Here is a 20,593-nt window from a genome sequence, read left to right as displayed (position 1 = left end):
ACAGATATGTGCATAGTTGCAAATATATCCCCCCAAATATGTACTAATTACTGTGTGGTTTTAACATACATGCACTAATTCTTTGTTAAGCCTCCTCCAAGAGGTGGAACTTAATTGCCCTCCCTTGGGTGTGGCTGGGTTCAGTGACTCCCTCCTCATGAACAGAGTGTGGAAAGGGCAAAAGAGCAACTTGACAGTGAAGGAACCTGGCACACGGCACTTTAACCACGTGATCCAAGTTAACATCACCTGTACTAAGTCATGTTGATATCACACCCCTATATGTTGCTTTGCGAAGGAGGTTTCACTTCTGTGGTATTCTTCCCCGAAATCTATAACCCCAGCCTAACCATGAGAAAGCACTAAACAGACGCAAATTGAAGGACATTCTACAAAATACCTCAGGAGTGCTCTTCAAATGTGTCGTGGTTGTGAAAAACAAGGAAAGATTTGAGAAATTGTCACGGATTGGAGGAGACAAGGTGAATAAATGTGACATGTATCCTGGATTGGGTCCTGGAACAGAAGACGGACATTACTGGCAAGGCTGGTAAAATGCAAATTAAGTCTGTAGTTTCATTAATAGTATTGTACCGATGTCAAGTTCATAGTTTTGATAAGCATGCCATGGTTACTATGTAAAATGTTAACTTTAAGGGAAACTGAGTGAAAGAACAGTCAGTACTGTCTTTGCCACTTTTGGGTAAGTCTAAAGTCACTTCAAAACAAAAGGTTTTAAAAATCCAGTGAAGGATGTAGAACAAGTGTGTATGTTCATAGGGCTCACAGAACTGCGGAAAATGTCAAAAAACGAAGTTTTAGTATTATTCTATGACAGAACTTCCCTTTATTCCACGTAGACTCGGTACAGTTTGTGAGTTGTGTTTTTTTTTTTTAAGTTGCTAATTTATTTGCAGTTCCTATACGTCTTACTGTTTTAAAGTATTTCATTGCTATATACTGAAGAAATAGATGTCTCCTGAGGGTTCGTGCCTTTTTGTTTCGAAGTTTTATTTTCAGAATTTCTATATGCTAAGCATTGTACTTCTAGGTAAACAATAGTGGGTCTTTTTTGTTTTGTTTTTTACCATGAGAGATGCAAAAAAGTTGGTGTTGATTGCTTTTCTGCCATAAAGATTTATGATGTACTTTTAGCAATAAGACCTCATATCAGTAGACAAACTCTAAATCTTACATATTTACGTATCTTGTTAGTTTGTCAATTTGCTTTCAAAGCACGTGGGTCATTCATACTTAACAGTTTCATACCTGGCATTGATACTTGTAAAGCACCAACCCATAAACCCACGTCCCTGCCCCTGCATGTCATGAGCGGATTTTCCTCCTTTGTAACTAAATGTCTTCAGAGTCACCAGTTTGGAATAGAATATATAGTTAAAGAACATAATCTGTTAAATTATGTTACTCATATTAGTTTTTAGACACTGTTGTGCTGGTTTAAGGGTAAAGGCTGTTACCCTTCAATTCATTTTATCCGTTAATTCTTACATACAAATGAAAGGAGTAGGATGCCTGTAGACTTGTGAAATTATTGCAGTTAGAAAGCACACTAATATTCAACCTGGACTATAGTTATTTAGGTACTTTTTGTTCATTTACTTGTTAAATTGTATATAGTGCTAAAAATATATAGATTTTTTAAAAAGTTTTACAAATTTATTTTTGAATGGTACCTGTAATTTTAATCACGTTTAAAGCATTCTTTGTTCATAAACATTTGAAAACAAGGGGGTTTTTTTTGGCTTTAAAACGTTTAACAATTCTCACTTGGCACCCACTGTATCTTTTTGTGTGTTTGTTTGATAATATTAAAACTCGCCTTTTAGACCTCTGTTGGCCCCCTAGTTCCTAAAACTGTAAGCCCATATTCCTTGGCGTGGGCATATGAAGTCATTCACAACTGCCTCTTCAGCCTCATCCTCTCTCGCTCTGCTTTTCCAGCCTCCCTGATCTCCTCACCCTTCCCAAGGGTCATGGCCTCCCTTAGTTCTTTTTACCTTCACACATTGTTCTCTCTGCCCTCCACTTGTCCACAGGGCACACCTTCACTCCTAGTCTGGACCTGTGTCAGACAGCAGCCCCTGGGCAGATGTGCGCTGGCTGAAGACGTACCGTTCTTTATTCCACAACACTTGTTAATTCGCTTTTTCTTAGAATTTCTGTTTAGCTGTTTGTCTCTTTTCATTGAGACTCCGTGAAAGGAGGACATTTAAGTGTACAAGATCACCTATACAGGCCAACTTAAACATAAAATGTCATCCACGTGTAAAAACTGTCTTCCACCTTCTTTCCCCTACTGCCTCCCACCTACCCACCCCGCAGCTCCATCTGCTAACCTTAGAGAGGGCATGCCTGCCTAAGGGTAAGACTCAGTACCAATATCTCTCCCCAGATTATTCAGTATTCTCACTTTATTATATAGTTTTAGTTTCCCCCAGTAGCCTGTCATTTGTATTAATTAGTGTATTCTTTAAGATGCCATTTCCCTTAGAATAACAAAGGGCCAGCAGTTATTCATATGTGAGTCTTTTTTAGTGTTTTCAGCACTGATTTGGGCCTTGACTTGAGGTCGGGAAGGGTCCTGGCTATTTTGGACAATGAAATCAGTTAAAAAACATTTTGCCTGGTAGGAACAACGGACTGGAGCTCACAAGGTGCTGTAGTCTCCTCATGAAAGAAAATGTACATAACATCTGTGCTATGGAGAATGGAGATCGCTAAACATCAAATCGTGATCATGAGCGTCGTCATTATCACCTGAAAGGGTAGCTTAGGATCGGAACCGACAGTGTTAATCCCAAATTCCATACAACCAAAAGATAACTGTAAAATAAATTTTCTTACCAAATTATTTTTAAGTTCAAGACTGCCCATACTGTGGTTACGGGTCTATGTGTTGTTATTCCTGGTCTACATAATGTCTGCTGTTAATAGTGGAAGAGCAGAGACTCTCCCTGGGCAGAGTTCAAAAACAGAATAATTTAGGATCCCCCTGAGGCCTGTGCAATGGAGAAAAATTCCCTTACATGATGCATATTTCATACTTACATTGTTCACCACTTCTAAATTTAGAATGGCAGCACATTTCATATCAGGGGTTCTAACCCAAGGACCTTTGAGGATAGCTTTTATTTTGGGTGTGAACTTTTTAAAAATCAAGGGAAATATAACCATTATAAAATTTTTTGCTTATGATAGTATGCTTATCTCTGAGTCCTGCTTTTGTAAAGTATCAGTTTAGCTGATTATCCTTATATATGTCCCTTTAAATTGAGAGTAACCCATAATGGAATCTTTGCTTGAGAAAGAATGCAAATGAATCAGGTGAAAGTAATTTCCCCAAAAAATGGTTCTTGGCTACCTCCCTTAAAATGAATTCTGACTCATTAATTTTCCTTGTGTTATCCCTGGCTTTAGATATGAATTTGTCATTTGTTGAGCTTGTGACTATTTTAAAATTAAGATCAAATATTTTTTTTCCAGTTGACCTTATACATATTAAGGCTAAGAATTGTATATATTGTCACATATAACGAAGAGATAAATATTTGTTATTTGGACATGTTTAACAAGAAAGTGAGATATATATAACTTTGTAAGAAGATGCTTTGCAGGCCTAAAAATTAGTGCTTGGAAGGATTTTCTTTGTGGATTCTGTCTTTCTGTGCCTTTGCATTTTTTAATTCATTTAGACAGGAAGTCTAAGCTTTTAACTCATTTGCTGTCTAGACAAATGAAAGCAGCAGGGACTTTGGTGGGCGTCTTTGAAATACACTGTTACATGGGTTTGTGCTGAAAAGAAGCCTACAAACATCATGGAAATTGAACAGTCACTGTGAGGTTTTTCCTTTTGTGTATATATGTCAGTCAAATTATTGGCTCAATTCTAATATCAACTTCAAGGTGTATTTGTATCCCATGTCTAAAATGATAGTTCTAAAATAAGGTTGGAGGGTATGAAGTGATTTTACAGTGTGTTTCCAAAGAGCCAAGCATCTAACGAGGCTGGATGCTTGGCCTCCAGGATGCTAATTGGAAACAGAGGGCTGAGAATTCATTGCTAAATTTTAATAGCGATCTCAATCGTTTTCACTAGAGCATTTATGGTAAATATTCAGAAACGTTTGCACGTGCTGACTTACTTCGTACAGTATTTGCAGCTGTATTTTACTGTAGAGCTTATAAATTCAGTGACGTTCACCAGTGACCAGTCAAATCCTCCTCTCTAACACCAGACCTGGCGTGAGGAGTCACTGCCCTTAAGAAAGTTAGGGTCTAGTTGGAGAGAGAAAAAGAAAAACTGCATGCCAGGATTTGATACTCAGTATTCTAAAAAGGAGAAGAGACACTATTTCTGCTTTTGAAGATCACTGAGAGACTTTCTAAAAGACCATTGAGCTGGCATTTTAACCTCTGCTTCAAACCCATGGGAAGTCACAATGAGAAATCATTAACTGTATCCTATTAAAATCCTTAAACAAGAGACCTGAACTCGTCTCATTGATTGAAATATCTTCTCTGTTTCTAATTCAGTGTTTATCCTCATCCTCTCTTGGGGCACTTCCTGAGCAAGAGATGCCCAGTGTGTGTGACGCTTTGCAGTTTTCTACCAGTAGCTGATCTAATACCGTCCACTAATTGTATTGAGAACCATAGCTGAGAGTATTTTGGAGTTGATTTGCTTTTTTAAAAAACCCACTTATTTAATTAAACAAGGGAGTAAAATTTTCTAACTTATTCCCAGTTCAAGACAGTAAGACATCACCAGCATTGACTGAATTTATCCTTTAGTAAACTAACTTATTAGATAAATTGATTACTATCAAAACCAAAGATGTCTCTAGATGTAGTAAGTCATAATATATGAACGTAAAGTATTTTTAGGGAGGATCATATATAGTATGCAGACATATTTATACTTAATGTTGTATGTCTATTTTATATATTTGCAGATCTCTAAAAATTCCTCCTGTGCTCCTTCCTGGCATGTTCTTATATACATTCCTCTGTCACTGCCCTCCCCCACCCTATCCCATCATGTCAATCGGAACATATTTGTGCTCTATGTTAATTCATAAGTGTTTCTCTTGTCGGAGTCTGATAGGATTTGTTATTGCTCCCCAGTGGCATTTCGTTCTAAGCACAGTGAAATCTCTTGTACTTGTCACTTGGGTTAGAATGAAAATTTTACATGGGCGGAGGGTGGAAGGATGATGGCTACAGAGGGGAAAGTCTTTGCAGGGAACTTGCATTTAAATTAAATTTTAAAGTAAAACAAGCTTTTCCAAAAAAAGGCATTGATTTTCTAAATATAAACTAACCACTGATAGTAGGGGTTGTATTTTTTTGGGTGTGCTGGAAAGTATTCAGCATTCCGAGTGATGTCGGATATTGAAAACCCAACTTGATAGCAGGATTTTGCCAAATCGAATTGTCATGGCAAAATATTGAATTTACTATGCATGAGCCCACGAAGTCATTGCCTTACCCGTCATTCCATCAATAAAGAGGAAGGACGTAAGGAATGCTGTGCGGCAGGGGGACTCCAGCCCCTTAAAAGAGTCCTCCCTGCAATTACCTTACCTGCCAGCTTTCCGGCAAGATAAATGGAAGCACTGCAGCTTGAAGGTGCCTTGGTTAGAATGAGATGCAGTAAGGTCTCTCTGTTCTTCACAGGCATATAGATCTGATAGTACTTATAAAAGAAGAATAGAGTTGGTGCCCTGCTGACTAAATTGTCCTCTAGAGGGGTATTCGTTACAGAGCTTCTTTGTTAACTAGGCTGAATGTTTAAACCACTGTTGAACTTCTTTTATTAACGTTTTGAGATAGCTATACATATGGATACCCTAAGTATCTGCAGGGCGGGAATAGTTCTCTATAATTTACATATAAAAGTTACGTGTGTGCATAACAGTAATATAGAAATTATATCTTTTTATTACTCTTCTGTTACACTGAGGTGTAGTCAGCACTGAAATTCTGATGACTTGTGAACATTAAGAAAGCCACCGTTTTTATATTTTTCTCTTGATATTTCTTCGATCAGCTTGTTGAATAACAGAAATGTTTTTCCATGCCTTTGCAGCTTGAATGAAGCTCTCTTAACACCCATCCGTGTCACTTTTTCAACCATAGCATGGAATTTTAAGGGAGGACAGGGAAGGAATTTATAGGTAGTGCAGAGAATTTTAAAATTTTCGAAGTAACGGTTTGTTTTTTTATGAAGAAAGATTTGCATAAAATTATTTAACTTCAAATAGTGATTTTTTAAAAAATTGAATCTATGTTGTTTTTTCTGTTGAATTCTGTATTGTAGTATAATAGAAGATAATGATTTTATATCTAGTTATCCACCAATTTTTTTTTCTTTAAAGAAATCATGAAAAGCATATTTCCTCCCAACTGATTCTTATGTGAGAGACCCTTATTTATGCATGATACACATTTGTTAGGTATTAGAGAGTATATCTGTACACGGAGCCCACCCCCCATTCTTAACCAGGGGCTGATACCATTAAAGAGGAAAATTCTATGTGGCTCCCACTCAGGTTTTCCAGGCGGGTATAGGTGTGGAGTCGGTCCCTGTTCCTGGTGAAGCTTGTATAATTCCTGACACACGGGTCACCATGCATTTCAGCTGAGACCTGTCCTTCTTTTGTTTCCCCCAAGGAAGAGGCAAAGGCATTAGAGGCTATACTAGATACCGCAGGTCGGCACACTTTTTCTGTAAGGGCCAGATAGTAAATATTTTAGGCTTTGAGGGCTACCGTCTCTATCAAGGTCTCCACTACTGTGGCCCCAAAGCAACCATAGACAATACTTAAAAGGAACGGCTGTGACTGTGTGCCAGTAAGATGTTATGTACACCGAAATTTGAATTTCAAATATTTTTCATATATCACAAAATGTTACTCTTGATTTTTTTCAGTCACTTAAAAATGTTTGGCTTACAGGTGAAGCCGGAATAGGTAGGGTCTGAGTTTAGCCCTCAGGCCATAGCTTGCCATGTCCTGGAGCCCACAGGTGTGTCCCTTCGCACTTCTGTGAATTGGTTATATCAGGTTAGGAAGGGAATGCCTTGGGGGCAGGTACTTTAAGAATTACCCAGGACCCAGCCACTCTTCTAGAACCCCCGCCCTCCCTGGCTCTGAGACGGTGGGGTGGGGGGCAGATGGGGTGGGGGGCAGACGTCAGGCAACTCTGCATTCAGCCTGGGGTGGGAGGAGTGGGTGGAATCCTGTCCTGTCGTCCCTTTCAGCATTCAGCACCTCTGCATGTGTGCATGTGCACACATCTATTAGCTTAAGTTTTGTTTCCAGGAACTCAGATAATTGCCTTGATTGCTGAAGTGTGAATACTTTCTACATTGTATGTAGCATATTACTTGCTTAATAATCTTCCTCTGTTTCTACCTGGCTTCACAAAAAATTCTGAAAGTCTGAATCGAACTATTGTTGCACCCAGTAATCAAGTTGAATACAGTGTTTTACCAGCTGAACATGTGCAAAATCATGCATCTCATGTGCCCTAAGTAGAGATGTTTATATTTTTTTTTCTCTGAATTCTGAAAATGTGGTTCAATTTGCCCCATTTTATTTTGGAGATGATACTTTTTCTAGGAGGTGATATTTTCAATCACCTGCTACTATTAATGTTTCTGACTTATAAGCTCAGTTATATGACATTGAAGATTACTCTATTTTACTTAAATGTTATTCTTCTTAGCATAAGAAATTTTTGTTTTTCTGTAACATTCATTTTTTTGTGAGATTTTCATCAGCTCTTCTTTAGAACGTGTTTTTTAATCATTGGCAATTTTGCTGTTAATAAAAGAGAAGTTAATTATATAACAGATGGTTAACAGATAAACTTTCCAGGAGTCTAGGATCCTGATTCTGAGTTTGCTTTGTGACATTTTGGGGTACCCTGAAGAGCTCTAACCAGCTCTGCTCTACCTGGCCCCCTTTGTACTTCCTGGTCTAGTTTCATTCTTCACATCCTAAGCATCTCGCTCCACCAGTTTCCAAAGCCCTAGTTTTAGCAGTCCCAGTAGTAAACAATGAGGTAAAATTAAACATTAATAAAATTGCATGAGTGGAAGATGTCAATTAGTGTTGAATATGCTTTGCAGACAGTAGCATAACCTGGTATTTCTGATCCCATTCTGCAGTACTTAGTCCTAGATTATCAAGACAAATATCTTTTATCCTGCCTCTCAGTCTTTAGGGCTCATTCAGCACCTAGCTCCGGGTCTCACCTGGGTTTGCAGACTTGGTGATCTGGGAGCCCAGCCATTGCGGCAGGCCTGCGCTGATGTACTGACTCCTGCTGGTGGGGGCCGTGGCACGTGCCCTAGTGCCGCAGCCATGAGGACGACAGAGCAAAGGCTCTGTCCTCTCACTCTGATGAGGGTGTGGAGGACAGTGTCCTCCTTCCTCTTCTCTCAGCCTCCCTTCACAATCTTTAGCAGATGCCGCCTGTCCTCGGTGGTGTTAACTAGTAACAGTGACCTTGACTCTCTGATCTTTGGTTTCTATGTCTGTCAAATGGGGATTTTAATAACTGCCTAGAGGTTGTTGTGATAAAATTACCGGACCTTAAAGATTGTTTGTTTAGCTTAAAACTGTATAAAAAGTAAGTTATAACATTAGGACTCATTTCTGCCAACATAACTTCAAAGGGATTTATTGTCACAATATGAGATAAAAATAACACATCACTCTTTTACTGTAAGAGCACTTTTGCAATTACCTAAAATGTAAGAATTTCTCACCACAAGGTTTGGTTACAATTTTGACTATTACATTAGAAGATCATAGTTTGAAATTCAGACAGTCCTCCAATGTTGATCTCTAAATAGGAGGACCCAAAGCCTATAGTTTTCAGCTTACTGAAGTAATCATTTACGAATCAGGCATTCCATTCAGATGGTACATCACCGCATAGAGTGCTTTTCCTGTGACTCTTTGACAGGTTTGTTGGACTAGATGCTGACAGCTTAAAGGAAAGCTATAGGATCGTTTAATGAAAGGGAAGTACAACTTTACTCACTTTTTAGCGTTAGATCAGATCCTTTGGGTTCAACTGACAAGAGACCTCATTAAAGTCTTCTAATAACAAGTGGCCATGCTCTGGATTTGGGGCGTTATCTAGAAAAACTTTGAAGGGGGCATTGTTAGGATTTTCAAATAGTATTTTGAACAGGTATTGGTCCAACTATGTGTTACTATATAAATGCATGCTATTTCTTTCTTTCTTAGGACCTGTCTGGCTCCATTGATGACCTCCCCACGGGAACGGAAGCAACTTTGAGCTCAGCAGTGAGTGCATCCGGGTCCACGAGCAGCCAAGGGGATCAGAGCAACCCAGCTCAGTCGCCTTTCTCTCCACACGCATCTCCCCATCTCTCCAGCATCCCTGGGGGCCCATCGCCTTCTCCTGTCGGCTCTCCTGTAGGAAGCAACCAGTCACGATCTGGCCCAATTTCTCCTGCAAGTATTCCAGGTACTCATTTCTTAATGATTATTATTTTACTCTGTAGTAAATACAGACCTAGTGTTCATCAATAACAACATGCATACCATTATTTTTTTTACTATTTAAAATCCTAATGATGGGACCACGTATTAGGAGCGTAACTATGAATTATCACCAAAGCATACAAGCATCCCAGTTCCTAAATATACTCGACTAATGACTGTAAACACCTAATTAATAAAATCACCAATTACTTTGATATTTTCAGTTTGCACATTTATCTTAGCTTATGCCAGAAAATTATTTATTCTCTTAGCATATGTTTTATAATGATTCTGTTAAATAAGCTCCTCTGTTGATAAGTGCCACTAAAGTGAGATTATTGGTAGTACTAGCCTTAGTTCTTAGGGTTCTATTTAATTTATACCATGGCAGTTATTTTCTAAAATATTTTTAGTGTTTATACTTATTGTCTTAATTTGCCAGCACACATTCAAGGCCTTGTTATTTATACAAATTCTTGCCTTCTAGTTTTGATATAAGAAGTGCATGTTCCAATTAACCTCTTGCATTCAGCTATTTCAGTAGTCATACTACTTCTGTATGTTTTGCTTCCTTTATTATGTGCTTGGGGTTATGTATTTGTTTATTTATTTGTCAGTTGCCTCATCCTAGCCCAGCTGTCTTTCTTATATCAAACATCATTCATTCAAACCCACCAAGCAACTAGCTTTCCTTTATCTGCAAAGTAGATGTAATTTTTTTTCTGTGTAAATTTTGCTAGCATGATGCAGGTGGCTGCCAGACAAGTACTTTTTACTAATCTATCAGAATTGATATTGAATTGCCGATAAATTTCCTGATAGTTTGTTCTATTATCTTAAAAACATGGGTGGCAGTTTTACCCCTTTTTACTATTTGGCTCCTTTTATATTTTAAATACATGTTTTATATGTATAAACATATGTGTGAACATATGAAAAATGCTAATTATGAAACATAACTCAAATGAGTACTCACGACTCACGATCCAATTTAAGAACTGGAGTATTGCCAGTGTTGTTTCTGTCTGTGTGTTCCTTCCTTTTCTTCAGCCCTATAACTCTCCCCAGCCTCAGATATTCTCTGAACGTATTTTAAATCATTCTTTTTGGATTATTTGGAGTTTTTAAAGAATTTTATTACAAGCAGTCATAGAGTGCGTATTGTTAGTTTTATTTAGTTTTGAGCTTTATAGAAATGTATCATATTAAAGTGACTGTATAATTTATCAACCAAGCTGAGACACTTTTGAGCATATAAGGGTTGCTATTAATAATTGAAGTAGAACAGGTATAAACCAGGAAGATTCTGGGCAAATCATGAAGTATGGTCACCCCAATAATACAGTTTGTGGCCTTCTCCACTTAGCTTTTTTGACTAAATGTTATGTGCCTAAGATCCATATTTTAAATTACCTATAATCTTGATACATTTTATTGATGGCATCTTGATGTTACCTTTCTTTCAAAAATATTTGTCCTCATAATGATTGTAATAAAACCTGGATTTACCTGCTTTTAATATTTTTAAGCTATGACTACTAACTATGTATTTCAGAATTCCTTAGGCAATTTTTGGTATTGAGATGGTTTTTGAGGTATCACCTACCTAAACATTGGAAAGTTATATGTAAAATACTAAGTTTGTCCAAGAACTCACTTCATTTTTCTGAATTGCATCAAAAGGACTTTTCTTAATAACTTAAATGAAAACTTTTCTGAGGCATCAAGATATTTTAGTTTTTCATTTAAAATTCCTAGCATGGGTAGTTCACAATCTGATGATTTTCATACATCTACTTATCATTCCAGATGGGGATTTTTGAAACTTTTATTTCACTGTTTGGATTTTGGTGCTGTATAGAACACACATAACCCAACAAAAGAGCTCAATTTGGTTACGTGATATCACATTAGAGGTAGATGTAATTGGTCTAAGAGTCTGGTACTTAGTTGTGTTTTGCACAGGGTAAGGTTGGTCAGTGAATTACGATTCTGATGACCTCTATCAGCCCTGTCACAAATGAGGCCTGTCCTTCACAGTACCTTCAGGGGAGGACCTGAATGTGATTTTTCTCTGCTGACTTCTTGGGGAAGTGAGTTCTTAATGGAAAGCTTTCAGCTTTCTTGGAAATGATGTTTAAGGCTAATAGTTTGTTTTTTAAACTTGTGTCAGAAATTCTAACTGCCCAGGGCCTGGGCCTACGTTTCATTTCATCATACTGCAACCTATATTACTCTACACGATGCTTGATAAAACTATTCAGTGAAATTTAGTACAGGGATAAAATTACATAGTAAAAGTTCCACTGGTGTTCAGAGGCACGCTATTCAGATAAATCCAGAATTATCTTTGCTGAGTGTAAAGCTGTAGAGTAATAGAATTATATAAAACGTGGCAAATATAACATTTCTTTAATGTCAGTGTTATTCTAAGAGGAATAAACTCTTAGAAAATCTGGTGAGCAGTTTTGGCATTTATTCACCTTTCTCCCAGGTGTGGAATGACAAATAACATTTGAGCTGGATGGACTTTCATAATCATCTGATCCCACCTGCTCGTTTTATTGCCACTTACCAGCTGTGTAACCTTGGACAAGCCTCTAAGCCTCCTTATGCCTCAGTTTCTGCATCTGTAAAGATAATAACCACATCTCATAGGATTACTGTAAAGATTAAATGTGTTAATATATATAAAGCAGGCACATGGTAAGCATTCAGTGCATGTTAATGATTGTTGTGATTACGGTTATTGTTATTATTCACACTGAGATGTAGAGACTTGTCCATGATCATTACTGTCCAGAACAGCACAGGCGGTTTTGGCTACAAGTCTTCTGATTCTTAATCCAGTAGTGTTCTTATACCATTCAGAAGACACGTATATAAAGTGTCCAGTGATGATTTGCTGTGTTTACTGAGGTTATTCGATAGGACCGCTAGAACTAGCCATGGAAGCGTGATGTATTTTCACAAAGTTGAAACCATTTTTCTCCTGACCTGAAAAAACAGATAGGTCAGCGGTCGCTATTCTGGGAGGCTGGGTCTGAGAAAGTTAAGAGGGGACAGAAGACAAGCGTTGAAACCCCTGCTTCGCTCAGATCGTAGGCAGGTAGACTTCTGCGTGAGGTGATAGGCAGGCAATGTAGCATAAAATTTACCAATAGATGCAGTTCAGAATCCTGGGTTATTTCTCACACTTTCTGCATGTTTTGAGACAACATGAGTCCCACCCTCTCCGTGTTCCCAGCCAGGGCTGCCACGTGCACTTGAGTAGACTGCTCACTGGACCAGGGACATGGGCCGGGGGAGTAAATGGCAGTGAAACGCCGGCTGCTCTCCTGGGGGAAGGGGCACCCTTTGTAATTCATACAGCGGAGCCACGGAGCTGTCAGCACCCTTGTCCTGGACCTCTTGGTAGTCATCCTCGTGGCTTGAGTCCGGATACCACCTGTTTCTCTACTCTGTTCCCCAGCTAAGCTCAGGGACATTCAAACATACATTTTTGGTAGACGCTCATCAAACATTTTATGTGGTGTTATTTTACAGGGGGGATTTGTTAAAAAATCATGCAGGTTTTATTGAAAAAAAGTTTGGTCTTCCTCTTTCCCTCCATTCAGCCTGTCTCCCCTTCTTTTAAAAAGTTCTTTTAAATACATTTTTGTGAACTTTGTCATAAATAATAAAACCACACTTTAGAGACGATCGTAACGTTGATTATTTGGGGGGTTGTTATTTAACTAAATGCGGACACCCTTCCTTAGAGAGTAAATGAGCCCTTAGGCTGATTGAGTAATCTCACCTCCTCCTTTTCCCATCTCTAGCCCTTATGTTAAATTTCGTTGGTCTGTACATTAGAGTCTGAGATCATTTCTGATCTACCTACGTTTGCTTCTGAGTCTGAACCAATGAAATACAAATGTCCGGTAAAGATTACGTGGTTTCTCACCCAGGGCATGATACTCAGACTGCTTTTTGGGGGGAACATCTGTTTGGAATTTCCCTTTAGTTTTCTGTCTGTAGCCTTTTGCTTTCTTTTCTCCCCCTTCCTTCCTCTCATTCCCAGCACTAACGTGTTTTTCCTGCCCTTACTTCTCTCCCGTTAACTCCTGTTATATCTTGCTACTGCCTCTCCACGCGTCACACAGATTGGCTCGTTCACTCATTGTCTCTCCAGCAAGGCACTGTTAAAATGAGCAGCTGTTGTGTAGCTGACAGCTGGGGTGAGGCAAAGCCAAAATGTTGTGAGGACTCTTCCTGCTGTTGCTTTCCCAGGGTTTGTTGAAAAAGTGCAATCGTCTTTCTCCATCTCTGCTCTGGTAAATAAAATTGACAGCTAATGAGAAGTATCCCAGAGGTAGATGAACAAAAGCCCACTAAAGCATCCCGAACGGCTGAATCTGTTTCTTGCCTGTTAAACCTTTTCTCCACCCACTGCAAATTGGCCCTCCTATCATGCTGCCTCACAAACATTGTGAGTGTCATGGGAACAACTACTGTGATACACCGGCACAACATCAGCCCTGGCACATCCCTCCCTAACTCAGTGGGGCTTTTCCTTCCTGCGTTCTTTTGAAAAGCAGGATGGAGATTTTCTGTGGTAAGTAGCCACATGGACTCCCTCCCTTTGTTTGCACATTACTGGGCTCCAGCGTTGCAGCTGTCTATGGTTAGAAGGGAAAGGATTCAGCCTGGTTGTTTAATCTAAACGAGCATTTGAGAACAGAAGTGTATATGTTGTACGTTCAGTGCCATTATACATTTTCCGGGTTTTTACTTAATGTTTCATTTCTCTCTCCTCTTCATGTTGATATATTTATATTTAGAAACAGAAATGAAATATCCCCATCTTTCTAATTGTTAGTGTGCATGTACGTACACATTTAAATAAAGCAAATCTAATGTAGGGCGCAGTTGATTCCGAAATGTATGCTATTAAACATTTTGTTTCCCTTCTCATAAATGATCCCATTGCATTGCTTCCTGGGTTACAGCCTAGAGTTATTGACCTTGATTTAAGGAGAATAAACTATTGGGTCTTGAATGTATTGTGTAGGTCTTACACTGGGCCTGATTCGTCCTAACACATAGTGGGAGCTGACACAGCACAACGGCAGAATGCACTGCTGTTGCCAAAGGATTTAGTGGATGTTAATTTCACTTGTCTTGCCTCCAGAACCAGCCACTGCAGTTTACTAACAAAGCAAAAATGTAAATAAGCCGAACTGTTTTTATTTTTATTTTATTGGCCGAAGGCTTTTGTCAGCTTTTTCCTCCATGTGCTATAAGCAGCAACAGTGTTTAAATATTAGGAAGGGTGAACAGTGGGGGATGCTGATAGGCAGGCAGATATTAACTGTTCATAGCCTAATAAACAGTTCTGTTTATAAAAACTTCAGATGTTCAGACTGTTGAGGATAGTTCATCGGTTTTATTATCAAAGATCTAAGGATAGAACCTGTAAATTCCTGAATAGATTTTTCCCCACTCTTTTTTTTAGCATTTGGTGGCATTTGTGCCAAATCCAGTTTTAGGTGGAGCTAAGTCACTTTCATCTGACAGCCGAAGGGCTATTGATTATTGTAGACTAGGACCAAAGATAGAAAATTAGGTATTCACATTAGTGTCATGATGAAGAGACATTTCTTTCCAACCATTCTTTTTCTGGCATAGTATTAGGTGTTTATTATGAGAAGACCCATCAAAGTCAACATTTTCCTAGCTGTCATAGACAGAAATAAAATAAAGTTTCATCAAATATGAGAGTAAAACTCCCTCCTTTTAAGTTTTATGTGCTTTGCTGTTGGAGGTGTCTCACCTCCTACCTTGCCCCTCCCCAGATTGACTGCTGGCCAAAGGAGAGCACGAGGCCGTGGGTCAGGGTGTTCTAAGAGCTGAGAGATGTAAAGGAAGAAGAAGGGCAAGGGGAGAGTGGTCTTTCATCAGTCTTTTAAGAGCTGCCCTCCTTGCTCCAATCTTTTTCCATTCATGCCTCCCGCCCCCAGAAGCTCTCCTTTCCCTCCCTCTCCAGCCAGCCGGAGCCTCCTCCATGAACATCTCTGCCCATGTGCCTCCCCGGGTGGAGCTGCTCTGTCCCTCTTTACTTACATAGACTCATACCTGGCAGATAAGTTGCTGTCCTTTGAAAAGGACCACAGGTTTTAAGAGCCTGCAGAAATGGCTTTGCCAGAGATAGCCCTTCCACTTTCATAAAGCACCAGTTACTTTATGGTTAAGCCTGATTCTCTGAAGCTTTATCATGTCAGTTCCCAGACGGTGAGCGATGCATCCAGCGTACCAACTAACCATAATGAATTTGTGCCCCTCAGGAAAATCTTAGACACTAAAAGAATGAATTCCAAAAAAGGTAGCACATATTAGATTAAATACGGAAAATAACTCTTTGGACAGCGTGGTGGTATATTTAGAGTTCTTCTGTATAAGTGCTCACCTGGTTTACCCTCTGCTTTGAAAGTGAGAGCTAAGTAGATTTCTGTAGGAGCTGATATAGCTGCAGATACAAACAAGAAGATATTCTGGTCAAAAAAGCTAATTTTCTTGCTTAATTTGACATTCAGACAAGCAAATTCTGGAAGGATGCTATAATGGGAAAGAGAAAAATGAATTGCAGTTAGGAGTTAGTCATAGGCTGGAGTGAACAGGAAGGATTTTAGTGAGAGGAAATGATAGTTCCTGGTCTAATTTGTCAAGATTAGTACCTAAAAAATGAACACCGGAGGGTGTAAATCAGTGTCTCTCTCTTTTTTAATCCATTCCCCTGGGATTTTTAGAACTCTTAGGGCTCAAGCTCAACCCATCCTAAATAAGTAAATTTTTCACTTTTTAATTTATCCTTGCTTAATAAAACTCAGGGTCAAATTATGAGCTAATTTCTATATGTAAGGGGTTCTAAACCAGTTTCCTTTCATGATAACAGTAGAATCTCTAAAATTTTTTATTGAAAGTCTGCACAGTCACCCTACCTGGTAATCTTATTTTGAAACATCTATCAAGTGTTCTTTTTTGGCTTCTCTTGAAGTAGAAATCCTGCAACAGCTTGTTGCAAGGAAGATGCATGCTGCTTATTGGCAAGCTGTGCAGGAAAAAAAAAATTCTTAAACACAAAATGCCATTGATATATTCGTGTTTTTAATCTGTGGCAGCCCAGAAAACATCGATTCAGCAGTTCTACAAACCAAAGAGAACTTCAGCCAGTATTTTTTTTTCCCTTACAAAGTAAAATATTTGTGTGTTATACAAAGCAGTAATTTCAGATCCTTTCCAAATGATGCTTAGCAGTACTTAAGAAAGCAACAATATATTTTGTCTTTTAGAGAGATGCCATTGCAGCTCTCTGTGGCTTGGTTACTGGTTATTAGAGCCTCCCCCTTTAAGATACTAATTTAAAATTCAGCCAGGATCCTGGCTGTACCTTGGTCTCCTGCTGTTTCTAAAGGGCAGGTTCCCCACTGCTGACCTGCAGCCAGATCATTGCATTTGAAGCAGCTGCTCCAGGATCCTTAGCTACCCTGCCCTTTAGAGGTCCCTCCTGACCCAAGTCAGGTATCCTGATAACTGGGGAATGAGTATGTCTCCTTCTTTTCCAAAAGTAGAAATCGTTCCAGTTCTTCCATCCCAACAAATTTCAAAGTAAGCCTTTTATCCTCCTCTCACATTCAGAAATGAGAGCGTGGGGATTTTCTCAAAATATACAGTCCCACTTGCTTTTGCTCCCCCTCTTAGTTAAAATTAAGTCAGGCAGTTCAGTTTAAACTCTCCTCTCATTTTCCATTCCCTTTCTTTGATCTTCTGCATATGAAAATGTAGGAAAGCCTGTGTCACCAAGGTAATATCTTGTGCCTCATCCTGCTCTGTAAGATCAGCAGTCACGAATGTGCTGACGTGCTGGATCCAGCGGTCCACTCCCACTTCTCCACGATTTTTTTTTTTTTACATTATTCACTGAAGAAGCACTTCAAACACCTTGTTCACTGTTTGTTTTCATTTCTTGAGCTGAGTGGACTGTCAGTGTTCTCGACTTGTGCTTAACTGAGTATTGTTGCTTCTTGAACCAGCATCGCGCTGCCACCGTTGGAACGCTGTTGGCATCGACCTGCTGTATTTTCTGTCTTCACTGGGAATGAGGAATCGGAAGGGAGGGGCACAGAAGCTCTTAGGGACTAATTTTAGCCTAGAAGTAAAAGTTTCAAAAGTCATTTAGCTACATTTTGGAAAATGGTGATAAAGCATATAGTTCTTACAGTCAAGATGTTCCTAAAGTTGATTCCACAAACTTTTGATGTGTTACTCTGTTTTCTAAAGGGAAGAAATAGTAGTTGTGAAAGGAACAAAACCGTTTTACAAGGAGTGTCATGTTTATTTCCCTATTTTCTGATAATCCTGGAGCCAGGATTATTATGATGCGTTGATTGATTATGGCCGTTATGTCTCCTACTAATCAGTTTCATCACTTATTCTCAGTTCACACACTTGCACCTTTGATTCCTCTTCCATAACAGGGTGATACGGGTTGTCATTGGCTAATGAAGAACAGAATTGGTTTCGGCAAGAGACAAACAGAATGCTGACACCAATCCTAAAGTGCATTAATCTTTAATAATCCACATCTGCATGTTTATAAATGATATAACCAGGGATTGTTAATGTTGATATTCTCTCTTCCAAACAGAAAGTGACATAGGAGTTTGTACTTGCAAACTACATTAAATGCATATAGCTGAATGCCAAGAATGTGACCTTGCTGAGGATGCCAAATGGATTAATTCATTGAATTTTTTTTTTTTTAAGTAGCATGTTGCACTTTCACTATTGGGTAAATCAGGCGATACGCTGAGGAAAGCCCATTAGCCCAACTGCTCATTTTCTTCTTTCATTCATTAATTCAGCAAAGTGCTGAATGCATCCTATGCTGTGGGCATGTTTCTAGAACTGGAGAAAATACACTGCACATAAATGACAAAGGGACCTGTCCTCATGAAACTTAAGTTCTAATGAGAAAGACAGGAAATACACAAATAGTATTGGGTTAGCCAAAAGGTTCATTCGTTTTTTTCTGTAAGATGGCTCTAGTAACACTCATTTGTCTTTAACTTCATTCGAAACAATTTTGTTAGGTTGTATGTGACAGCTGTCATATCAGCGTGCATTTAAAAAAAGACTTATCAAAATTGGTGAATTTTTGTGTAACCATTTTAATATTGAAGATGGAAGAAAAAAGCAACATTTTTGGCATATTATGCTTTATTATTTCAAGAAAGGTAAAAATGCAACTGAAACGCAAAAAAAGATTTGTGCAGTGCATGGAGAAGGTGCTGTGACTGATCGAACGTGTCAAAGGTGGTTTGCAGAGTTTTGTGCTGGAGATTTCTCGCTGGACGATGCTCCACAGTCGGGTAGACCAGTTGAAGTTGACAGCGATCAAATCGAGACATTAATTGAGAACAATCAATGCTATACCATGCAGGAGATAGCCGACATACTCAAAGTATACAAATGAAGCGTTGAAAATCATTTGCACTAGCTTGGTTACGTTCATTGCTTTGATGTTTGGGTTAAGCGTAAGTTAAGCAAAAAAACCTCTTGACTGTATTTCTGCATGCGATTCTCCACTTAAACGTAATGAAAACGTTCCGTTTTTGTTTTTGTTTTTGTTTTTTTTTTTTGACTTGCAACATCACCCATTTATTATCTCACAGATCTGCAGGTTGTAAGTCTGGCACTGTGTGGTTGGATTCTCCGCTGAGGGTCTTACAACATCAAAGTGTTGACAGGGCTGTGTAGCTTTCCAGAAGCTCTGGGGAAGAATCTGCTTCTAAGTTCACTAAGGTTGTCAGAATTCAGTTTCTTGTGGTTGTAGGACTGAGGTCCCTGTGTCCTTGACACATGGCCCCAACCATCTTCTGGCCAGCAACATTAAATCATTCTCGCTCTTCAAATTTCTCTGATTTTCCCTCTGCCTTGCTCTTCAGCTTTTAAGGGCTCGTGTGACTACACTTTGTCTATGCAGAAATTCAGAATAATCTGCCTATTTTAAGATCTGTTGATTGTTAACCTAATTTAGGAACTGCAAAGTTCCCTTTGTCATGTAAGGTACTGTATTCACAATCATCCTGGGGATTTAGGCATGGGATTTTTTGTTGGAGGTTGGGACATAATTCTCTCTGGCACAGTGTCTTACAAAGAGCAAAGGATATCGTGATGAAAACGTTCTGTTTTTAAAACAAATTGTGACAGGCGATGAAAAGTGGATACTGTACAACAATGTGGAACAGAAGAGATCATGGGGCAAGCGAAATGAACCACCACCAACCACACCAAAGGCTGGTCTTCATCCAAAGAAGTTGATGTTGTGTATATGGTGGGATTGGAAGGGAGTCCTCTATTATGAGCTCCTTCCGGAAAACCAAACGATTAATTCCAACAAGTACTGCTCCCGGTTAGACCAACTGAAAGCAGCACTTGATGAAAAGCATCCAGAATTAGTCAACAGAAAACGCATAATCTTCCATCAGGATAATGCAACACCACATGTTTCTCTGATGACCAGACAAAAACTGTTAATAGCTTGGCTGGGAAGTTCTGATTCCTCCGCCATATTCACCAGACATTGTACCTACAGATTTCCATTTATTTCGGTCTTTACAAAATTCTCTTAATAGAAAAAATTTCCATTCCCTGGAAGACTGTAAAAGGCACCTGGAAGAGTTCTTTGCTCAAAAAGATAAAAAGTTTGGGGAAGATGGAATTATGAAGTTGCCTGAAAAATGGCAGAAGGTAGTGGAACGAAACAGTGAATACTTTGTTCAATAAAGTTCTTGGTGAAAATGAAAAATGTGTCCTTTATTTTTACTTAAAAACCGAAGGCACTTTTTGGCCAATCCAATATATAGCTTATTATTAGGGGGAAAAATCAGATTGCTTCTTTAGATGACAATAATTAGGGAATGTATCTCTACGAAGTTAATATTCGAGGGCTTCCCTGGTGGTGCAGTGGTTAAGAATCCGTCTGCCAATGCAGGGGACATGGGTTC

The 20,593-nt window shown here is 38.9% G+C and overlaps 1 protein-coding gene across 8 annotated transcripts in view; it reads left to right on the top strand.

Moving 5' to 3' along the window:
* Positions 1-20,593, top strand: part of ARID1B (AT-rich interaction domain 1B) — a 405,685-nt gene that overhangs the window by 274,084 nt on the left and 111,008 nt on the right. For all 8 annotated transcript variants that reach the window (XM_082475518.1, XM_082475513.1, XM_082475516.1 and 5 more), the window contains one exon: positions 9,285-9,528. In XM_082475518.1, the coding sequence (XP_082331644.1) occupies positions 9,285-9,528 (244 nt within the window). The remainder of the gene's footprint in view (positions 1-9,284; positions 9,529-20,593) is intronic.

Source organism: Balaenoptera physalus, assembly GCF_965194825.1.
Source record: "Balaenoptera physalus genome assembly, chromosome: 9".
NCBI lineage: Eukaryota > Metazoa > Chordata > Mammalia > Artiodactyla > Balaenopteridae > Balaenoptera > Balaenoptera physalus.
Note: the sequence above shows the minus strand (reverse complement) of the source record. Positions and strands in the feature narration are given on the sequence as shown.